Source organism: Lethenteron reissneri, chromosome 13, assembly GCF_015708825.2.
Source record: "Lethenteron reissneri isolate LAM-NWPU_2019-01 chromosome 13, ASM1570882v1, whole genome shotgun sequence".
Lineage (NCBI taxonomy): Eukaryota > Metazoa > Chordata > Hyperoartia > Petromyzontiformes > Petromyzontidae > Lethenteron > Lethenteron reissneri.
In genome coordinates, this window is record NC_083791.1 from 1058716 (window position 1) to 1076275 (window position 17560).

The following is a 17560-nucleotide window of genomic DNA, read 5'->3' on the forward strand; positions in this document are numbered from 1 at the left end:
GCACCCCATTTACACTACTGGGTGGACAGTGGTGAGGGGATTGCAGAATTTACGCCGCTGGTTCAACTGTCGTGCTGGGAGACAGAACCGAAGTGAGTCTGGTGTGAGAAATGAACCATGAAGTACACCACGTGGCAACGTCCCGCGGTACGGCCGTGGTCCATGATGCAGCTCAATGGCACTTGTGGCCAGGGTTTCATTCCTCACTCCTCACTCTCTGCAACGCTGCTTAGCCGGCATGGTGTAGGAATTATTGGCAGAAGGTACTACCACTAGATTGCACGGCATGCCTATCCATAAAACTCACAAAACAATTCAGGCTTAGACGAATCACTGACCAGTTGCGTTGGGGGGAAGTTGCTGCTGCTGCTACTGGGCGGTGGTGGTGGCGGTTATGGTGCGCGGTACCCGCACCTGGTACTTGGCGCCATTGGGCAGGCGGCGGCCGTCCTTGCGCCAGCCCACGATGGGCTCGGGGCGCCCGTAGGCGCTGCACGCCAGCGTCACCTCTGAACCCTGGCGCACCTCCATGTAGGGCGGTGGAGTGTCCCGGAACCGGGGTGGAGCTGCCGGACCAAACAACGCAAACGTCGGCGGTCAATCGCGCCTCCTCGTCATTTTTCAATTGCTACTACAACGGTTGTTGTGAACCTCGCTCGTTAACCCCCCCCCCCCCCCATAATCAGGAGGGTGCCACAGTAGCCAGATGTTAATTCCCTTGCCTGGTATGCAGGAGGTCATGGGTTCAACCCAGACCCTGATGCCTGTATATTCGGGGTTTGCGTCTTTCTCTCTCTTCCCGTGGTCAAATAGATTTTTTCCTGGCTTCTCCTGTTATCCCCTCCATATTTAAAATAATAATAATACGTTGAGAGCATGCGGCTGCTATACATTTCCATGGGATAACCCACTTCATTAAGCTATCATGTGGCGAGGTCACTGCAGAAAAAGAGCTATGTAGCTCAGTGGGCCTGACCTGGTATAATACAGTAAACTATATAAAAGTTCTGTATTAATTAAAATGTTCTACCGCATTGCTGCCCGACCGGATTCCTTGAATAAAAGAACAAGCCAACAAAAGACATTTCACCACATCAACTTGATGAATCCAGGTTTAAGTGATCGTGAAAATCAACGGACTCTGTCTGCCAGCCAAACGACTGAGGGACTCCCGGCATAGCCAAGGGCTCTCTGGAGGATTCCTCTTCGTCCCAAAGGGAAGGACCGAGACGCTGCGCTCCACACACTACGAAAGGTCGACGCAAATGCGTGAAAATTTTTCCCCACACACAAAAACCCCCAGCTCTCCCAGGGCTCTGGCGAGCGGGCAGGCGACGCACGCTCAACTGCGGGGGAGTGGGGGGGGTGCGGGGGGGGGGCATCAGCACGAATAATCCATCGTCTCAGATGATGATGACAATGACGAAAGAAGAAACTTGAAAATCCCCCGATTGGGGGGCGGGTGGGGGGGAAGGGAAACGTGACAAGCAGCTGCTAGCCATGACAATCAGCGGTGAGGACCCCCATTGAGAGACCTCACCATGCGCACTGTGGCCTGGGGGGAAGAGCATTGCTCATGGGCACGTACTTCTTAAACATGTGGGGCCTCTACAATGTGTGTTGAAGGCAAAGGTGTGGCCCCTGCATTGACCTACTCAACGCCACTACTGATGGAAGGGCCTTCTACTAAATGGAGCTCTAAAGAGCCCCTACTAGAGGGCATTATAGGGTATTGGCCTACTCTTTCACGCCGGCCAGACTTCTTGGAAGAGGCGGGAGTAGCCACACGTTACCCGCACCACAATAACATAGCTGGGTGGGCGGAGGCGGAGAGATTTAGGAATGGCGTGATGGACGAGTTTGTCCAATACCCCCTCGGAGGGCTCCATTGAGCTCATCCTCCAACAGTACTGTGAGCAAACGGTTGCACCTTTACCTGTGCGATATCTGCGTCACTCGTATTTCTACACAGTCCAGCGACTATTTTGAGGGCGGGTGGGGGGGGAATAAAAATTCTACTTAAATCAATCGGCCAAAACAAACCCACCATTACCTTTATCAAGTGGGCACACAAAATTAGCAAATTCATACACCATTTACCTAGATGCGTAATTTCACAAATTACACAAATTACCTAGACGGGTAATTTTTAACCTCGTTGGGTAATTTGTGACATTGTGTGCTTTTTATAGAAGGGCCGTTTCCCGAAACGTTGCCGATTCCGTACGTTCCCCTTTTCAGGCAGTGTCACCGAATGAGCGTGTTGAGTTGAGAGTGAATTGGGTCAAAGCCACTCAGCAACGTCACACACTCTACCATGTGAGAGCACGTGTGGACAGGTGTCTGCGAAACATCGCAGCATCCTTTGTGATCGCCTTGTGCTAGAACATAATAGTTGCGCAAATACCAAAACGTACTAATGGTTTCATGACTCCCCAACGTGGCGTGATACCTGCACAACACCGCAGTCGACAGCGAATGTGATTCGCTGCTGAAATTATTCACTGAGCATGGAGGCCGTGCTCATCTCCCATTTCACAGTTATAGGCCAGTGTTGGCAATTCGACATTCCTATGACGGGGCCGAGTCGGGCCCATAAGACAACCACTGTTGACCTAACGTAGGGCGCCTGTTTGTCTCGGCGTGGTCTGGGACTGTTTTTGTTGCCTTGCCCAAGCTTGCATATAATGTAGTGTTAAAACATCGCAGAAATGTAAGTAATTGTGAAAAATAAGAATAGGTTTTACCCTTGCTGGAGATAAAACAGGATTTGCTCTCCAACATACCGGTGTACTGTACTAATAATGAATTGGCATGTTCTGTTTACGTGACAAACCTTACTAATTGGCTGTGTTGGGTGGTGGTGGGTTTAACGACACATTTATATTTACGTGATCTAATCCAAAAAACCTATACTATAGATGTGTTAAGATGTTCAAACACCAAATAGAAACCTTTCGCAAGGAATCAAGTCTACATGAACCACACGAACTTGTGGCAAAACATGCAAACAAACATGCTATGATAATATAATACGGATTGGCCTACACCAGTCCCAAAGATAATGTATGTACTTCCTTCAATTTACACTTATATACTTTCTTTATTTTTCGTGACTTACCGATTCTATACTTTGCACTCCTATCGTCTTCTGTACCATTTGTTGTTTATTGTAACCACCGCCGCCCCTACTGGACATCTGCACCTGAGAGCTTCGTAGGCTCGTCAGCTTCCTCCACTCCAAAATAAAGTCTCACATTCCCAAAGCGCGTGGCCTACCGAGCCACCACCCTGCGCCGAGACGGCTGCATCCCCACCACGCCCGTCAGACCTGGCCCAAGAGGAGGAGCGGGGGTGGGGGGATACCGGAGCGTACCACGCACGGCCAGGTAGGTGCGAGTTCCGTTGGCGAAGGGGTCGTACTGCTTGTCCAGGAAGAGCACATTACACTCGTACCAGCCCGAGTCCTCGGCTTGCACCGTCTCCATGCGCAGAGAGCCCATCTCGTAGAGGCTCACCCTCCCTGCACACGCGCAACACGGCCACTCGCTCCATCATCCACGGTCGGACGCCAGCTCCTCCTTATTGCTCCTCTATCGTTGCTACCACCGTGAACTTCGCCCATCGATTCCTACACCCGTGTTGAGGACTCAGTCTACGAGACTTACCGTGTCATGCAATCCGCACTGCCATACTGTGGGTCACAACAACTCACCCACCTACTCTCCCGGCCACTCACTCGCTCAACAAACTGCCAGTCACAAGACTTCTCTCTGTGCTTCTTCCCTTGTACTCGGAGGCTGGTCAGCTCCATGCTGATAATAAATAGGGTGCCAGGGTAGCAAGATGTTAACTACTTCGCCTGGTGTACAGGAGTTAATGGGTTCAATCCTAATCCTGATGCCTGTATATTTGGAGTTTGCTTGTTCTTCCCGTGGTCGCGTGAATTTTTTTCCGGGTCCTCCAGTTTTTCCCTCAAAAATTGTAATCATGCATTTAGAGTATTTGGCTGATATAAATATCCACATTATAAGTCACTTCGTTGAGCTATCGTTTGTGGCCAGGTCGCTTCTGATAAAGAGCTATATAGCTCAGTGGACCTTACCTGGTAAAATAAAAATAGTTATTAAAACATAAAATAAGAGGTAAATGTGCAGCCCTGCAGTTCCTTGCTCACGCACGCGAAGGGCCTTAACTAGAAGGCGCTTTAGAGGGCCCCACGTGGGGGTATTTGGCCTACTCTTCCACACTGGCCAAATCTTTTTTTTGTGATATTTTACACAGGAATGTAACTCACACACCGCATCATGTGAATCCTCTGTATGATTGACGCAACTCTGGCACGAGCACGCGTGGCGCCGCATCGGCCAATGTGGCAGCTGCAGAAAATACTGCCTCGAAATTTAAACTGTAAACTATTTTACCACTGAGCTATGTAGCTCTTTTTCAGAAATGACCTGGCTATCACAAATGATAGCCCAACGAAGTAGCTTATCATGTGGAAATTTATAGCAGCCAAATACTCTTAATGCATGATTTAAATTTGTAGGAAAAACCAAAGGACTCGGAGAAAAATCCACATGACCACGGGGTGAGAGACATGCAAACTCCAAATACATAGCAGGCGTCAGGGTCAGCATCGAACCGACGAGCTCCTGTATGCCCGGCGAGGTAGTTAACATCTCCTAGCCACCATGGCGGCCCACTTTAAAATTAGCTGCTGCCTGGGATGTTTTTTCTAAATCAAACTCGCGCCGCCCTTCCCACCTCACTTTAGAACCGGCTCCGTTTGTCAGCCAAAGTACCCTGCTGATAAATATCACTTATATAAGAGGCTCCGGCTTCATGAATAATAAATCCAAGTGTTGTGTTGTGTGAACGAGAGGATGAAAACTTTCCCGAGGAGGGCGGCGGCCGTAATTCCAGAAGCTTCTGTGACGAGAAGTCGTGATTCAATCCCCCCGCCCCCTTCGCTGAGGCATTCGCCGCATCATTACAAATCATCGCGACTTCAGACCGTTCACGCTCACATCTCCGGCTCTCTCGCATTCCCACTCCCATACGTTGTGCACGCATTTGAAATGACATCGTGAATTTGTTTGGGCCGTGGTTGTGCACGGGGACCGACACCACACAACAAGAAGAGTGAGATAAGTCGTCATGACGTTTTCACATGCCCGGTGTCACAGCCTGAACCGTTTGTGGGGAGTGAACCAGACGAATGTAACTCGTACCGCAAGGACGTCCACTGAAGAGATGGAGCAATGAAATCAGTTGGCACACAAGGTCCAGGTAGATTATTATGGGGAAGCCTTGGGTTTGCCAGTGGATTGGCCTTGATGGATGACGATCGTGGTGGTGGTGGTTAAATCTAGGCCAATGAGTAAATCAGCCGGAATGCGCCCGATTCCATCAGACTTCAGAAGCTGAAGGCTGATGGACTGACACCAGAGTTAATCTATGATTCGCAGGTCGTGTGCAGTGGGGTAAAATGTGGGCACTTCAACCTCCTCCAAGACATCTGCCTAGCGTGAGGAGGAATAGACCAAATACTCACTCGAGTGGCTGTCGAGAGCTGCCTCGAGTTGGAGGTCATTCCGCTTGGAGGGGCGTCAGCTGGCATTTGCAGGGCTGCAGCTTTGCCAGACGTCAAAGTGTTCTATCTGGATGTGTGCTGCACGTGGGTCACACGGCATGCGGGCTGCGTGGGCGATCCACACGCCTGACGTGACGGGGGGGCGGGCGAGGGGGGGGGGGGGCGACGGTGGGGGACAATCGCATTCTTCTCCCCTTGAGACCCAGGACATGGATTGTATGATTAGTGTTGACCAGAGAAGAATGAATATTATTGGATGCTATTGCTTTAAATGTAGGGCACCGTTAAAAAGCGTGACATTTTCGGGACCGCACCTCTCCCCCCACCCCCCATTGTCCTGGGAAGCGTGGAGATCTGCCCCCGCCGACACCGAACGCACAGACACCGACAATCTTAGAAACTCCCCCCACCCCCCGCGTGTGACAGTCAGTTGGCTCGGCACGCCGCCGCGCCGCCGCTTGGACGCGGAACGCAGTGCCGCCAACACCCGAGCGTCGATGCTGAGGGGGGCAGTCGGTGGGTGGAGGGAGAGGAGGGGATGGAGGGAGGGATGGAGGGAGGGATGAAGGGAGGGATGGAGGGATGGTGTGAACATTTCTCCTGCCGAGCTTTCGCCCCCCCCCCCCCCGCTACTCCAGTGCCCCACGGCCAGGCGTCTACGGTGGTCAGTTCCTGGGAGGTTCCCCCACAGCAGCAGCGGTGGCGTGGGTGGAGAGGAGCTCGAGACGGGGGGGGGGGGGAGATGCTCGGACCCGACCCAGCAAATGGGTCGGGCTCAATTGCTGCCTCGCTCATCTCCCACGGCTGCCCTGGTTGAGACACATGGAAGAAGAAATACATAAAGCGCCAAAATCTTCACCAATTTCGGTTGTTTCTATTGTTATTATTAAGATTTTCTGTTTCACGTAGCGCCATCAGTCTTGCAAGTTGCATCTCTTTGCTGTCGCCGAGGAACCACAGATAAGCCAGACGGTGGCAGCCAGGCGGTGAGTCGGTGCTGCCAGCGATTGCCCAAGTTCTGCGGTCCTCCATATATTAAGTTGCGTTAATTAATGAGTGCTTATTATTATTATACAAGTGGGTGGAAACCGGAGCACCCGGAGAAAACCCACGCGTACGAGGGGGCAACGCTCTATCCCTTACCCAACAGAAGGGGCAGATGACATTCGTCCGCACTCTGCTAAACTGCATTCTCCTGGCAACCCGGGGTATGGATCCTTCTTGACGCCCACGTGAAGGGAGTTCTCACAACCATCCGTGTGCGATCCACCAACCGTCGCCGCCCCCACAGTGCTGGATCATCGGCCGGGTGCGGCATCGGCACCACCGCCACCACCGCCACGCACCACGGCCGCGGGGCCCTGCAGTGCGACGTTAGCGGTGCTAAGCTTGACAGCAGGTGCGAGAAGCTGTGGGAGTTGACGTTTACAGCTTGTATCATGACACTGCGTTAGTCTCTGTGCCCGAGTGACTCTGGTCGTGCGTGAGAGTGCCGCTCCAGACGATTGAAGTGTTTCCTTTGGTTTCAAACGAGTCCCATTGACCCCGGCCCTTGCTCATACAGCGAAATCAACTTGTCGGTTTCATACGGCACCGGAGCGAGACAGCAGAGCCGAGCGTAGGGCGCATTGCGCGATGGGAGATTACTGAAGGTGCCGACTGTGTCACGAGAATTGTCTCGGATTGAGCTCCCCTCGCTCGCACGGACTTGTGCGCTCTCCTCGGAGGAAGAGCCGCAGGACCGGCGACGTGTTTCATCACAAATGTCGAGCGTTCTTGTTCGGAACGGAGCGGCGTTGAAATCCGCTTATAAAGCTAAGCCCGAGAGATCAAAAGCGAGGTCCGATGGTAATCCATGTAAGCATCAGCCTCCACGTGCACAACATCCAGGAATCCTCTCCCACTCGGAGCTCCAAGTAAAACTCCACAGTGGTCTTCGCGTCCCCTCCCCCCACGGAGGCGTCACCGACACAACCTCCGCTCCTCACGGGTGTCCCCCCCACCCCCCCCACCAAGAAGGGGAAGCAGCGAGGGCTTCTCGCTGCTCAACACAGCTCCGAGTGGTCGGGCTGGGGGAGATGGCCATCACGCAGCACCGCGGGGCTTGCGTCGGCTGCAGCTCCAGTTGATCGGTGATGGCACGCGCCTCGGAAACCAGACGCCAGGATGTTCAAAAACACGCGTGGCTTACAGTATAAGCCCCTTCAGTCAACTCTGGCTAACGGACATCCACACGCATTCAGAAAATCACGATAATCTCGTGTGGGGTCAACCCGTATTAAATGTGGATCGATTCACTCGTGATAACCTCGGTTATAAGAGTTGCGTGCACATTTATAAATATATTTACGAAGGTAGAATTTCATTATTTCAGCGAGAACGGAACTATTTACGATGCACGTACAATGCACGTTAGCAGAAGTAGGTGAAGGTGAAAAGGTCAAGGGGCAGCCCTGGAATTGCCTGCTTGCGCCACTGCTGGCAGAAGGGCCTCCACGAGAGGGAGCTCTAGAGAGCCTCTCTCCAGAGGGTATTTGGCCTACTCTTCCACGCCGGTCAGACATCTCGGAAGAAGCGGAAGTTACTTTACCCCACCACCACGTGACCTGCCGATCGACAAATTTGCGGTGAACCGATTGGCTGTCGACTGCTGGGGTGGATAAGAGGCGGAGGAGTGAGGTTTTAATAAACTTGCCCCGTTGCTTGAACCGGAGACATCTGGCTTGCATCCAACGTTGCTCGCCATCACAACCACGGCAGCTTCCCGACAGCAGCGGGTAGAGGGACGCCTTTACAAGAACAGGAACCAAAATATTCCTCAAGAGTCAATGGAATTAGTGATAAGGGCAGATTGAGGAAATCGAGTTGAACCCATTAAGACTTGGCAGCTGCAGAACGTCCATCGGATGGAGACAATTTGGGCGGCTCTTTGAAGACAATTTAGGCATGCTAATAGCTACGGAATAACTTAAGAATTCTACTGAACCGCTGAGACGTGGGAAAATAAATATCTCAGCGAACCCTGACAACATTTTCGAGAAGACGAAGCTACAGAGGGGGTGGGAACAGGGATGCCACATCACCCACGACGGGTGGCTGCGTGGCATCGCTGCCAAAATGTTGAAGAAGACATCGACAGCTTTGTGAGTAAATCAGAGCCTGTGCGCGTAGGAGGGAACAGCTGCCACGGGACTGGGGGAGAGAGAGACGAGACGTTGGTTTAGCCGGGGCGGCTTTCACATGGGTCACGTAACACCGGCTGCTATGCCCACAGATGTCGGGTGGGCGTCTCGCGTTGTCACGGTGCCACCGAGTCCTCGCGGAAGCGGGCGAGCCCCCGGCAGTGCGCCGGCGAGGAGACGCTCCTCCCTTCCTTCTTCACGAGCGGCGGCGTGCACGTCGTGGAGATAACGGAGAGGGGCGCGGGGGTTTTGAGGCGGGAGTAACGTTGCCGCGTGACCGCACAGGTCGCGGAGTTGGACCCCACCGACAGAATGCGTGCGGAGGAGTGGCCAACCCCGCCAAGTTCAGCATCGATTGCCATGGGGAAGGCACTCAGGATGTGATTTGGCCGAGGAGGTGTGACGCGTGGGTGGGAGGATGGAGGGGCCAGAGAAACAATGTTGGAATTTTCCCCACAATGCAGCTCTCTTGAGCAGCGAATGACAAATGCCGCGTGCATCCCGATTCGCAGAAACGACACTTGGAGTACACCGAGGCAGAATTGCAGCGTCTAAGCCACGCTACGTGAGTGCAGCACGCACACGGTATGTGATCGTCGTCGGCCATGATCAATCGACTGCTGGATTAAAGGAACCCCCCCCCCCCAAGATCGTCACCATCTCCCATGGGCATGTGGTGCGACAATCAATCATCTCTCCGGGACGTGGCCTGATTTCATCGCTCCATCTCCACTGTGGCTCTGCTTGCTTTCTCAGCTATATATACATCGAGTATTCCAGGTAGGAAGAGATTGGAGCCTTTTTTTACTTCTATTATTTGATAGAGGGAAGAGGAACAGAAGTAAAGGAACAGAAGGGGCCAGGGGGTGGTGGGGGAGAGAGAGTGTCGCTTCTTAAATGAGTTGCTGAAGAAGCTCCCAGCTCATCGAGTGAAACGTCGGACATCACGCTTAACGATACACGGTACGATCGAGATGCACGCCGGAGAGATGTGCACCACGGCCGTGATGCCGAGCGCAGTGGCACAGAATCCTCGCCCAGAGCGTCTCTGCCATCCGTAAAGGGGGGCGGGGGGGGGGGTCACGTTTGAAGTTGATTCTGACTTTGTCTTCTTGTCGTACGGCTGCTGGTGTAGATGTCGAGCAACAACTACAATCTCACATTCAGGTGGTCAAGCCAGACAACCGCGCCAGGAGTACCGGAGTGTATCGCTGTGATGTCTCTTTTATATTTGTGGATTTGTCGTTGCGTCATTAGACGCTGTAAGGTCTGTTCTTGATGACCACCACAGTCGCGCACTGCTACTGGAGAGTTTTCCATTTTCCATCTGTCCATCAGGTATCTACATCTACTGCCATGGTTTGTGCAATGGATGCGGTTTAGGGTGGACCATGAGCTTCTTGGAAGATCAAACCCAGGGAACTTCTGCGTTGGGTCTTTCACAACAAGGCGGTGTTTGTCTGCGAGTTCTTTTGCACCTGCATTCAGATCTCCGAGCTTCATCGGGGGTTGAACTCGCATCGTCGAGGGTTACGCGCATGCGTCCAAAAGTGCTTGGATCGACTTCAAGCGATGGCGAGGAACGCGACCGACTAGATTCTGTGTGACCAGGTGAGAGCTCCCTCAAGAGGCCACGATGAGAGGTCTCATTTGCAAGAGTCTTCCTGGCCCATCAAAATGACGAAACCAAAACATAAAAGTAGAAAAATTCAAGTACGGCAACGAATCGAAGAGAAATCAGGGCACAAACAACCGCGTCATGCGAGACATCGGAAATGTCGCGCAAACACAAATCGACGTTGAACAATAAATTCCACCCATCGCGCGAGTCTGCTCAGGTGGATTATCTTTCGACTGATCGCGGCACAATTTCAAAAGTTTACAAAACCGTTCATCAGAAGCCGGAGCGGGGCAGAGAGGGGGGGGGGGGGCGAATGTTGTGCGTGCGAGCGTGCAAGTGGTCGAGGTGGCGGTACCTGCGTACGCGGGGTCGATGCGCGGGGGGTACGACCCGAACTGGATGAGCAGCGGGAAGGGGATCTCGTTCTTGTACCACTCGATGACGTATGGAGGAGGCCTCCCCAGTCCGCCGTGGCTCACGTCACAGCCCAGGATCACTGTGTCACCTGCGCGCGCCACCACCTGGCGTCCCCTCCCCACGTCGCCGCTCCTCCCTGCGCCACCCGACGACATGACGCCAGCCACGCGTTCGCCGTCAGCGGGGGGAGGGCGGCGGAGGCTCGTCGTTGCCCTCTCGCACCGAGAGGTGACCAGGTTCGACTCCCGACTCGGTGCCCCTTGCTGCGTGGAGTTTGCGTGTTCTCTACCCCCCTGCTCTGCACGGGTTTCCTGCGGGTTCTCGAATCTACTCCCTTAGCTAACAAAAACAAATGGTATTGGCCAGACATCCAAATGCTGCCAAATTACCTGGAAAGTACAAAATTGGGATTAGACTGTAACATTGCTCCCTAGTGCAAGAACCTGGCAGGACCCTCCTGAATAAGTGTATTGAGACTCGATGAGGCTTCCTGGGTGTACAAGCGTAATGCTGCCATGCACACAGTAGTGACTTACGTGTTTAGCAAGCAGCGACAAAGATCCCCTGTCTAGCCTTAACAGACTGTTGGGGCAAGTGCTGTTAGCAAGAACATATGAAGGCCGGTATGGCATGCCAGGATAGCACCACGCCCAGCCGCCTCTGTTTACACACTGCACCAGGTCCTCATTTGAGGCCGAATCGATGCTAGGGGAGGCCCAGGAACCGGTTCAGATAATCGTCACTGACGTTGGCCGCGAGCGCAAATTGAACTCAGGTCGCCGAGTCCGTAGCGCGGCAGCGCTATGAACGAGGCGGTGGCACACGTGCTGGGCGACACTCTCGCATCACACGTGGAGTGATTTAACCAGAGCTAAGCGGAAGGCTGCACACTCGGAATTCCATCGAGAGACCGGAAGGGGAACACACGGATTAGAGTACGCACACTCGCAGGTTAATAGACAGAAGGGCTGAAGAAGAACGTTTTAAATATGTGCATTTTAAAAATATTTATCAACATCTTGGGAAGCTGCTTTGGTGTCACGGTTAGTCCCCTGTCCTTGTGCTTAGAAGCTCACTGTTTTGGTTTGATCGTCCGGCGTGGCAGTTGAAATAAATCTCATAAATCTCCCCGCCTCTGTCACCACAAGGTAGTCGTTTGGCAGGTCGCATGTCGTGGGGTAAAGGGTGGGTACTCCCACGTCCTCCAAGTAGTCTGGCCAACTTCGAAGAGTAGGCCAAATACCCTCGAGAGGGGCTCTCTAGAACTCCCCCTCGTGGAGACCCTTCCATAAGCTGCGGTGTGAACAGGCACTTGCAGTGCTGCGCCTTTACCATTTACATAAAACATGCACTGAAAGGATGTAAATTAAACCAAACTTATGCTATTTTACCAGGTAAGGCCCACTGAGCTATGCAGCTCTTTTTCAGAAGCCACCTGGCCACAAATGATAGCTCAACGAAGTGGCTTATCGTGTGGCAATTTAAAACAACCAAATACTCTAAACGCGCGTTGATTTTAAATGTCGAGGGGAAAAACCGGAGGACCTGGAGAAAAATCCACATGACCACGGGGAGACGAGGAGAGAGACACCGCAAACTCCACATATACAGGCGTCAGGATCGGGATCGAACCCATAACCTCCTGTATACCTAGCGAGGTAGTTAACATTGAGCCACCGTGACAAATAAAGCACTGCATGGGCACAGGTGTTGTTTGCACGGATAACAATGGTTACCTTTGCCCACTCTCTGCATCAAACTTATTTTTCAGGTGGGGTCCTGCCAAATGTTTTTCCTGCTGGGGGGGGGGGCAAGATTGCAGCTATGCATCACCTCATAAAAGTAATTTAAGGGGTAATTTTAAGTCTGGAAAAATGTGGAGAGTAACGCCGGCTCAGCAATGGCCAACCTTCTTCTTGGAATTACGCCGCAGGGTGGCTAACGTTCACAGGGAAGCAGTCCCAGCGTCGTGTTGAGACACTTCGTCAGAGTCAGAAGTCCAGAATCAGCCGGAAGCTCATTTCCCACTGAGTAAAGCCCGTAGAGCCAAGGAGCTCTTTGTCAAGGGCGACTCAGTCGGCAGACGACATCAAAGCATTCCACAAGACATAATAATACTATTAATAATAACGACAACAATACATCGGCAGTGTTAACCGGCCAGGGCGGCCTGTTGGATTCGAAACCACGAACATCTGCAACAATCGGCGCCGCCACCGCTTTGTCATCACGCAATGGGGGATGACTGGGTGGCGGCCAGGTCCACCGCAACGCTCGCCACCCCGACATTCACCCCACCACGAAGCTCGCCACCCCGACACTCCCCACCACGACGTTCGCCCTCTCGCGTGCACGTGACCCACTGCCTCCGCAGATCTCGCGCCGACGCCGAATCGCTCCGCACGGCACAGTTACCAAAAATTCGGCGCTTATTTATCCTGGGAAACTTTCAGTATTTTGAGGCTGCCAACAAGAGTGCGGTTCGTGGCATTTGCATGTGTAGTGACATCGCTGTATGGCACCATGTCGTGGATGTAGTACCGGCCCTAGAGGGGCACGGTGTGTGCTGGGTAACAGCGCTGGATGGCACCAGGCCGTAAGTGCCGTGCCGGCCCTACAGGACGGGGTGTGTGGGTGCCGACCGAAGGGTAAAGTTGCGTGAGGCCATGGCACTCTGGTTGACCCGGGAGGACACGTGACCGGTTAAGTTGACAGAGGGGCCCCAAGAGGGGGCTAGGGGGGGTCACGTGATTGGGACCCAGATCCTTCCCGAGGGTTCTGGAAGGTGGGCGTGGCCAAGGGCGGAGCCGGCCACGCCCACAGAGAATAGAAGCCGAGTCCCCAGAGGGACCAGGGTTGTTCATCTGGGGAAAGAAACTCTTCGTCTACGATCTCCGTTCAACAAGTCTTCCAGCACGTGGACCCGGGCAGATGTTGTTGGTCCCGGGTCCGTAGTAGCAGTTACGCGGTAACTAGTGAAGTAACAAGTGTAGTTAGCCGGGTGGTCACCACCTTAGGGTGTTATTCTGCTAAGGGGAAGTTACCCCGTGTGTTGGAACTGAATAAATGTGTTGCCTTCAAAGTCTACGTCTGCGACTCAGTTGAAACCATTACACATGCACTCAGTAACTCATTGAGTGCAGGTTCACTGGGTCACTTTAGAGTGGTATGCTGCTGCTGCTGCTGTTGCCTTTAGACATTTGGACCAAGTAAAACAGCAGCAGATGGCACTGACGCTCACACCTCTACAGGGGAACCACCCTTTTGACTTTATTTCGCGTTTTGCTTCCCCCGCACCGTTACACACATGTCCTACTGGGCATCTGTGAAAAAAGAGCTCCACAGCCCATCGGATTCCTGCAGCCTGAATCAAGATTACGATGCTGAAAACGTCACGTGAATTATGTGACCTCGGTGAGCGTGAAGAGAGAGAGAGCGGGAAAGAGGACGGGAAAGAGAGCGGATTTTTTTTACAAATAATACATAGAAAACAGGGAGAACATCGACATAGAGTAGGGAGAGAGGGAGTAGAGAGAGAGAGGGGGGGGGGGGCTCGAGAGAGGGGGTAGAGAGAGAGAGGGGGGGTCGAGAGAGGGGGTAGAGAGAGAGGGAAGGGGTAAGAAGGAGGAGAGCAGAGCGTGAAATCTTTTGTGAAATCTTGCATTGAAAAAAAACCGAAATGATGAACGAAGCAAAGTGCCGACTACACCGAGCATCTTCTTGTTTCCTCTGATCGTAAAAAAAGAGAGCGGGAGAGAGAGAGAGAGAACGGGACAGCGTGCCCCGTCACCAGCTGTCACTCACCGCGGCCCAGCCGAGACCGCTCTTGTTAGCGACGCGACGCTGCGCGTTAACGAGGATTTTGCCGGGCAGCAGTTTTTTTTTCGCTTCTCGTGTGAAAATAGCACACCGCACCGCCGACTAGCGCGGTTGGGTACGTACGGTGCGAAAGAATTTCCACATAATACACGCCACCCTCTCAATATTCCACACAGCACCTCCTCTAAACACGCGACATTTCATTCCTTGCCTGCCACTTCATCGCTCCTTCTAGCCCCCGACTAGCACACAGCTGGCTACGTACGGTGCGAATGAAGTTCAACATACATTACATACAAAATTAAAGGTGCAGCCCTGAATGTGTTTGCTCACACCGCTGGTAGCGGAAGGGCAAGGAGGGCATGCTGGCTGACACACACTTCCACACTGGCAAGACATCTTGGAAGAGGTGGGGGTACCCACATTCTACCCCACCACACGGGTCCTGCCGATCGACTGACTGCGATGAACCCAATTACGCTGCTCGGCGGAGCGGAGATTCAAGAAAACTCGCCCCGTGCTGTGTATGCCATAGCGCCACAGCGCCATCGCCTCCAGCGGGGCACCGCGCGCGTCCTGCCGGGGCGGCGACCCATGAAGGGGGCGGAGGGGCGAGCGCCGCGATGTCGTCCACCGTCCCGAGTTCGATTCCCGCCGATGGCCAACACTGGTGACGATCATCTGAGTCAGTCCTGGGCCTCCCCTATGTCGACTCAGCCTCAAATGAGTATCTGGTGCGATGTGTAATGATTGTCACTAGGGAGACAAAGGTGGCCGGGCGTGGTGCTGGCCACCCACCCCCTTGTGTACCGTCCTGGCCTTCATAGGTGCTCGCTAACAGCACTTGCCCCAACAGTTTTTTAAGGCTATATGGGGAATCTTTGTCTTTTGTCTTTGGTGGTGTGGTGGTGGTATGTATGGCGATATGCGACACCTGTGAACAGTGGTTATTAGTGTTACCAGGTGTTATTAAGGGCGGTAATTGAATGTAACTTCCCCTCTTTAATAGAAACTGTCTTCAATAAGCACACGCAAACGTTCTCGACGTCAAATCGCGTCCGGAAAACATCGAGTGACACACGGAGGCCTGACAGACGAGCCCAGATCAGGCCAAGTGCCCTGCGGGCGAACTGCTTCACGCCAATCTCCATTGGGCACATTCTGTCATCCGTAAAGTCTTATCAATATCTGTCCTCAATAACCATTCACTCCTCTTCAGGACTTGCTTTGCTCGAGATGTTAGGCCAATGCCGCACGTCACACATCCAGCCATCACGCATCCGCCCTGGCCATTTAACTGCCCATACCCAGTGCAGTATTTATACACGATGATGAAACTGATTTTTAAACGCATGTTCACACGTCTAACGTTTTCACATATTCACCCATAGCTCAGTCTCCAGCGAGTTGGATGTGCGGTAAATTACAGCAGGAAATTATAATGCCCAGAAAATGAACCACGCGCACAGGAATACTCAAATTGTAAACAAATGATCAGCAATCTACTTCACGTCCTTGCCTCTTACAGACAACTTCGTTGCTCAATGCACGGAATGCCTCAAGCACAACATGCTTGCATCAGCGCACGATCCACAAACACGACTCTTAACATCCTCGCAACGCGCGGTCGGGCTCATGTCCTCTCGGCAAAGACGCTGCTGATGTTAAAAATCGGCGACGGTTGAAATTAATCAGCGTGATCCCCTCCATGCCTGGACAAGAGAAGACAACCTCCATGCAGTCGCACTGATGGCAACACGGAGAGCAAGAAGAACACCAACGCTCTCCCGTGTGTATGTGGGTTGCGCCGCGTGTTGTTCGGCACGATGTCCGACGTTTCGCTTTGTGCATTGAGGAGGCTTCTGCGGGAATTAAATGTATGCTAAACACGCGGTTAATAACCGAAGATGCATTGGAGAGCTATATAAACTTTAGAACTTTGAAAGAGAGATGCTGCGTGATTTCTCCCATGTGTAAAGGTGAATATGCCACTACGGACGATTTTCAGTAATATCAGCAGTAGTCGGACGTCCATGGAAGGGTTACGTAAATCACCTCGGTCAGCATATTAAAAAATAATCTGAGGACATTGCAAATCCCAGCCAACAAAAGGCGGAGTAGATGGGAAAGGCGGTCTAAAACTGTATTCTAGGTAAATTACACAATTATCCATCAAGTTCTTAATTTTCCAGATCATAAAGAAATCTCTCCATATTTCTCAATTGGGTTTACGCCTGTATTGCAAACGAATGCATGCGATGTCTGTGGAACATAGCAGCTGCTATGAGAATGGCGCGAATACCCAATCACACCAAATTACTGGAAGAATTGTTGCTTACACAAAAGTACCATAGTTATGATTCTCGCCATTGCGGTCTCTCAGGGTGACCAGCTGTGATTCGTTTTTCAGTGGCACTTTTGTCAACTTCAGCAACGGTCGTCCTACGGAGGGACTGCTCGCTGCCATGCAACTGTGGAATTCCTACTCTTGGCTCAAGGCAGTGATGGAAATGAGCGCTGGCCCATGCTTGTCTAAGCACGGAGACACGTTTCAAATGAAGGCGGGCTGCTGATGTGAACCATGTAAATCAAGCACGAATAACTCTACTAAGCTCATGCTTCACCCTAAAACAACCACATCCACTGCACAAACCATAGCAGTAGATGCAGATACCTGATGCACAAATTGAAAATGTTAAACTCTCCCGTAGCAGTGTGCGACTGTGGTGGTTATCCAGTACAGACCGTGCAACGTATAACGACGCAATGTCCCGATCCACAAACACGAAAGAGGCATCACAGCGATTCTACACTATACTCCGCTGCTCCTGACGCGTTCATCTGGGCTTGACCACCTGGATGTGAGATTGTAGATGTTGCGCTGCATCTACATCAGCAGCCGTACGACAAGAAGACAAAGAGAAG

The 17560-nt window shown here is 52.4% G+C and overlaps 1 protein-coding gene across 1 annotated transcript in view; it reads right to left on the reverse strand.

Moving 5' to 3' along the window:
- The window catches only part of IGSF9B (immunoglobulin superfamily member 9B), a 164567-nt gene that overhangs the window by 65539 nt on the left and 81468 nt on the right, over positions 1 to 17560 (reverse strand). The window contains exons 2-4 of the mRNA XM_061550827.1: positions 10755 to 10952; positions 3377 to 3523; positions 415 to 566 (exon numbers count right to left, since the gene is read on the reverse strand). Coding sequence (XP_061406811.1) covers positions 415 to 566; positions 3377 to 3523; positions 10755 to 10952 — 497 coding nt within the window. The remainder of the gene's footprint in view (positions 1 to 414; positions 567 to 3376; positions 3524 to 10754; positions 10953 to 17560) is intronic.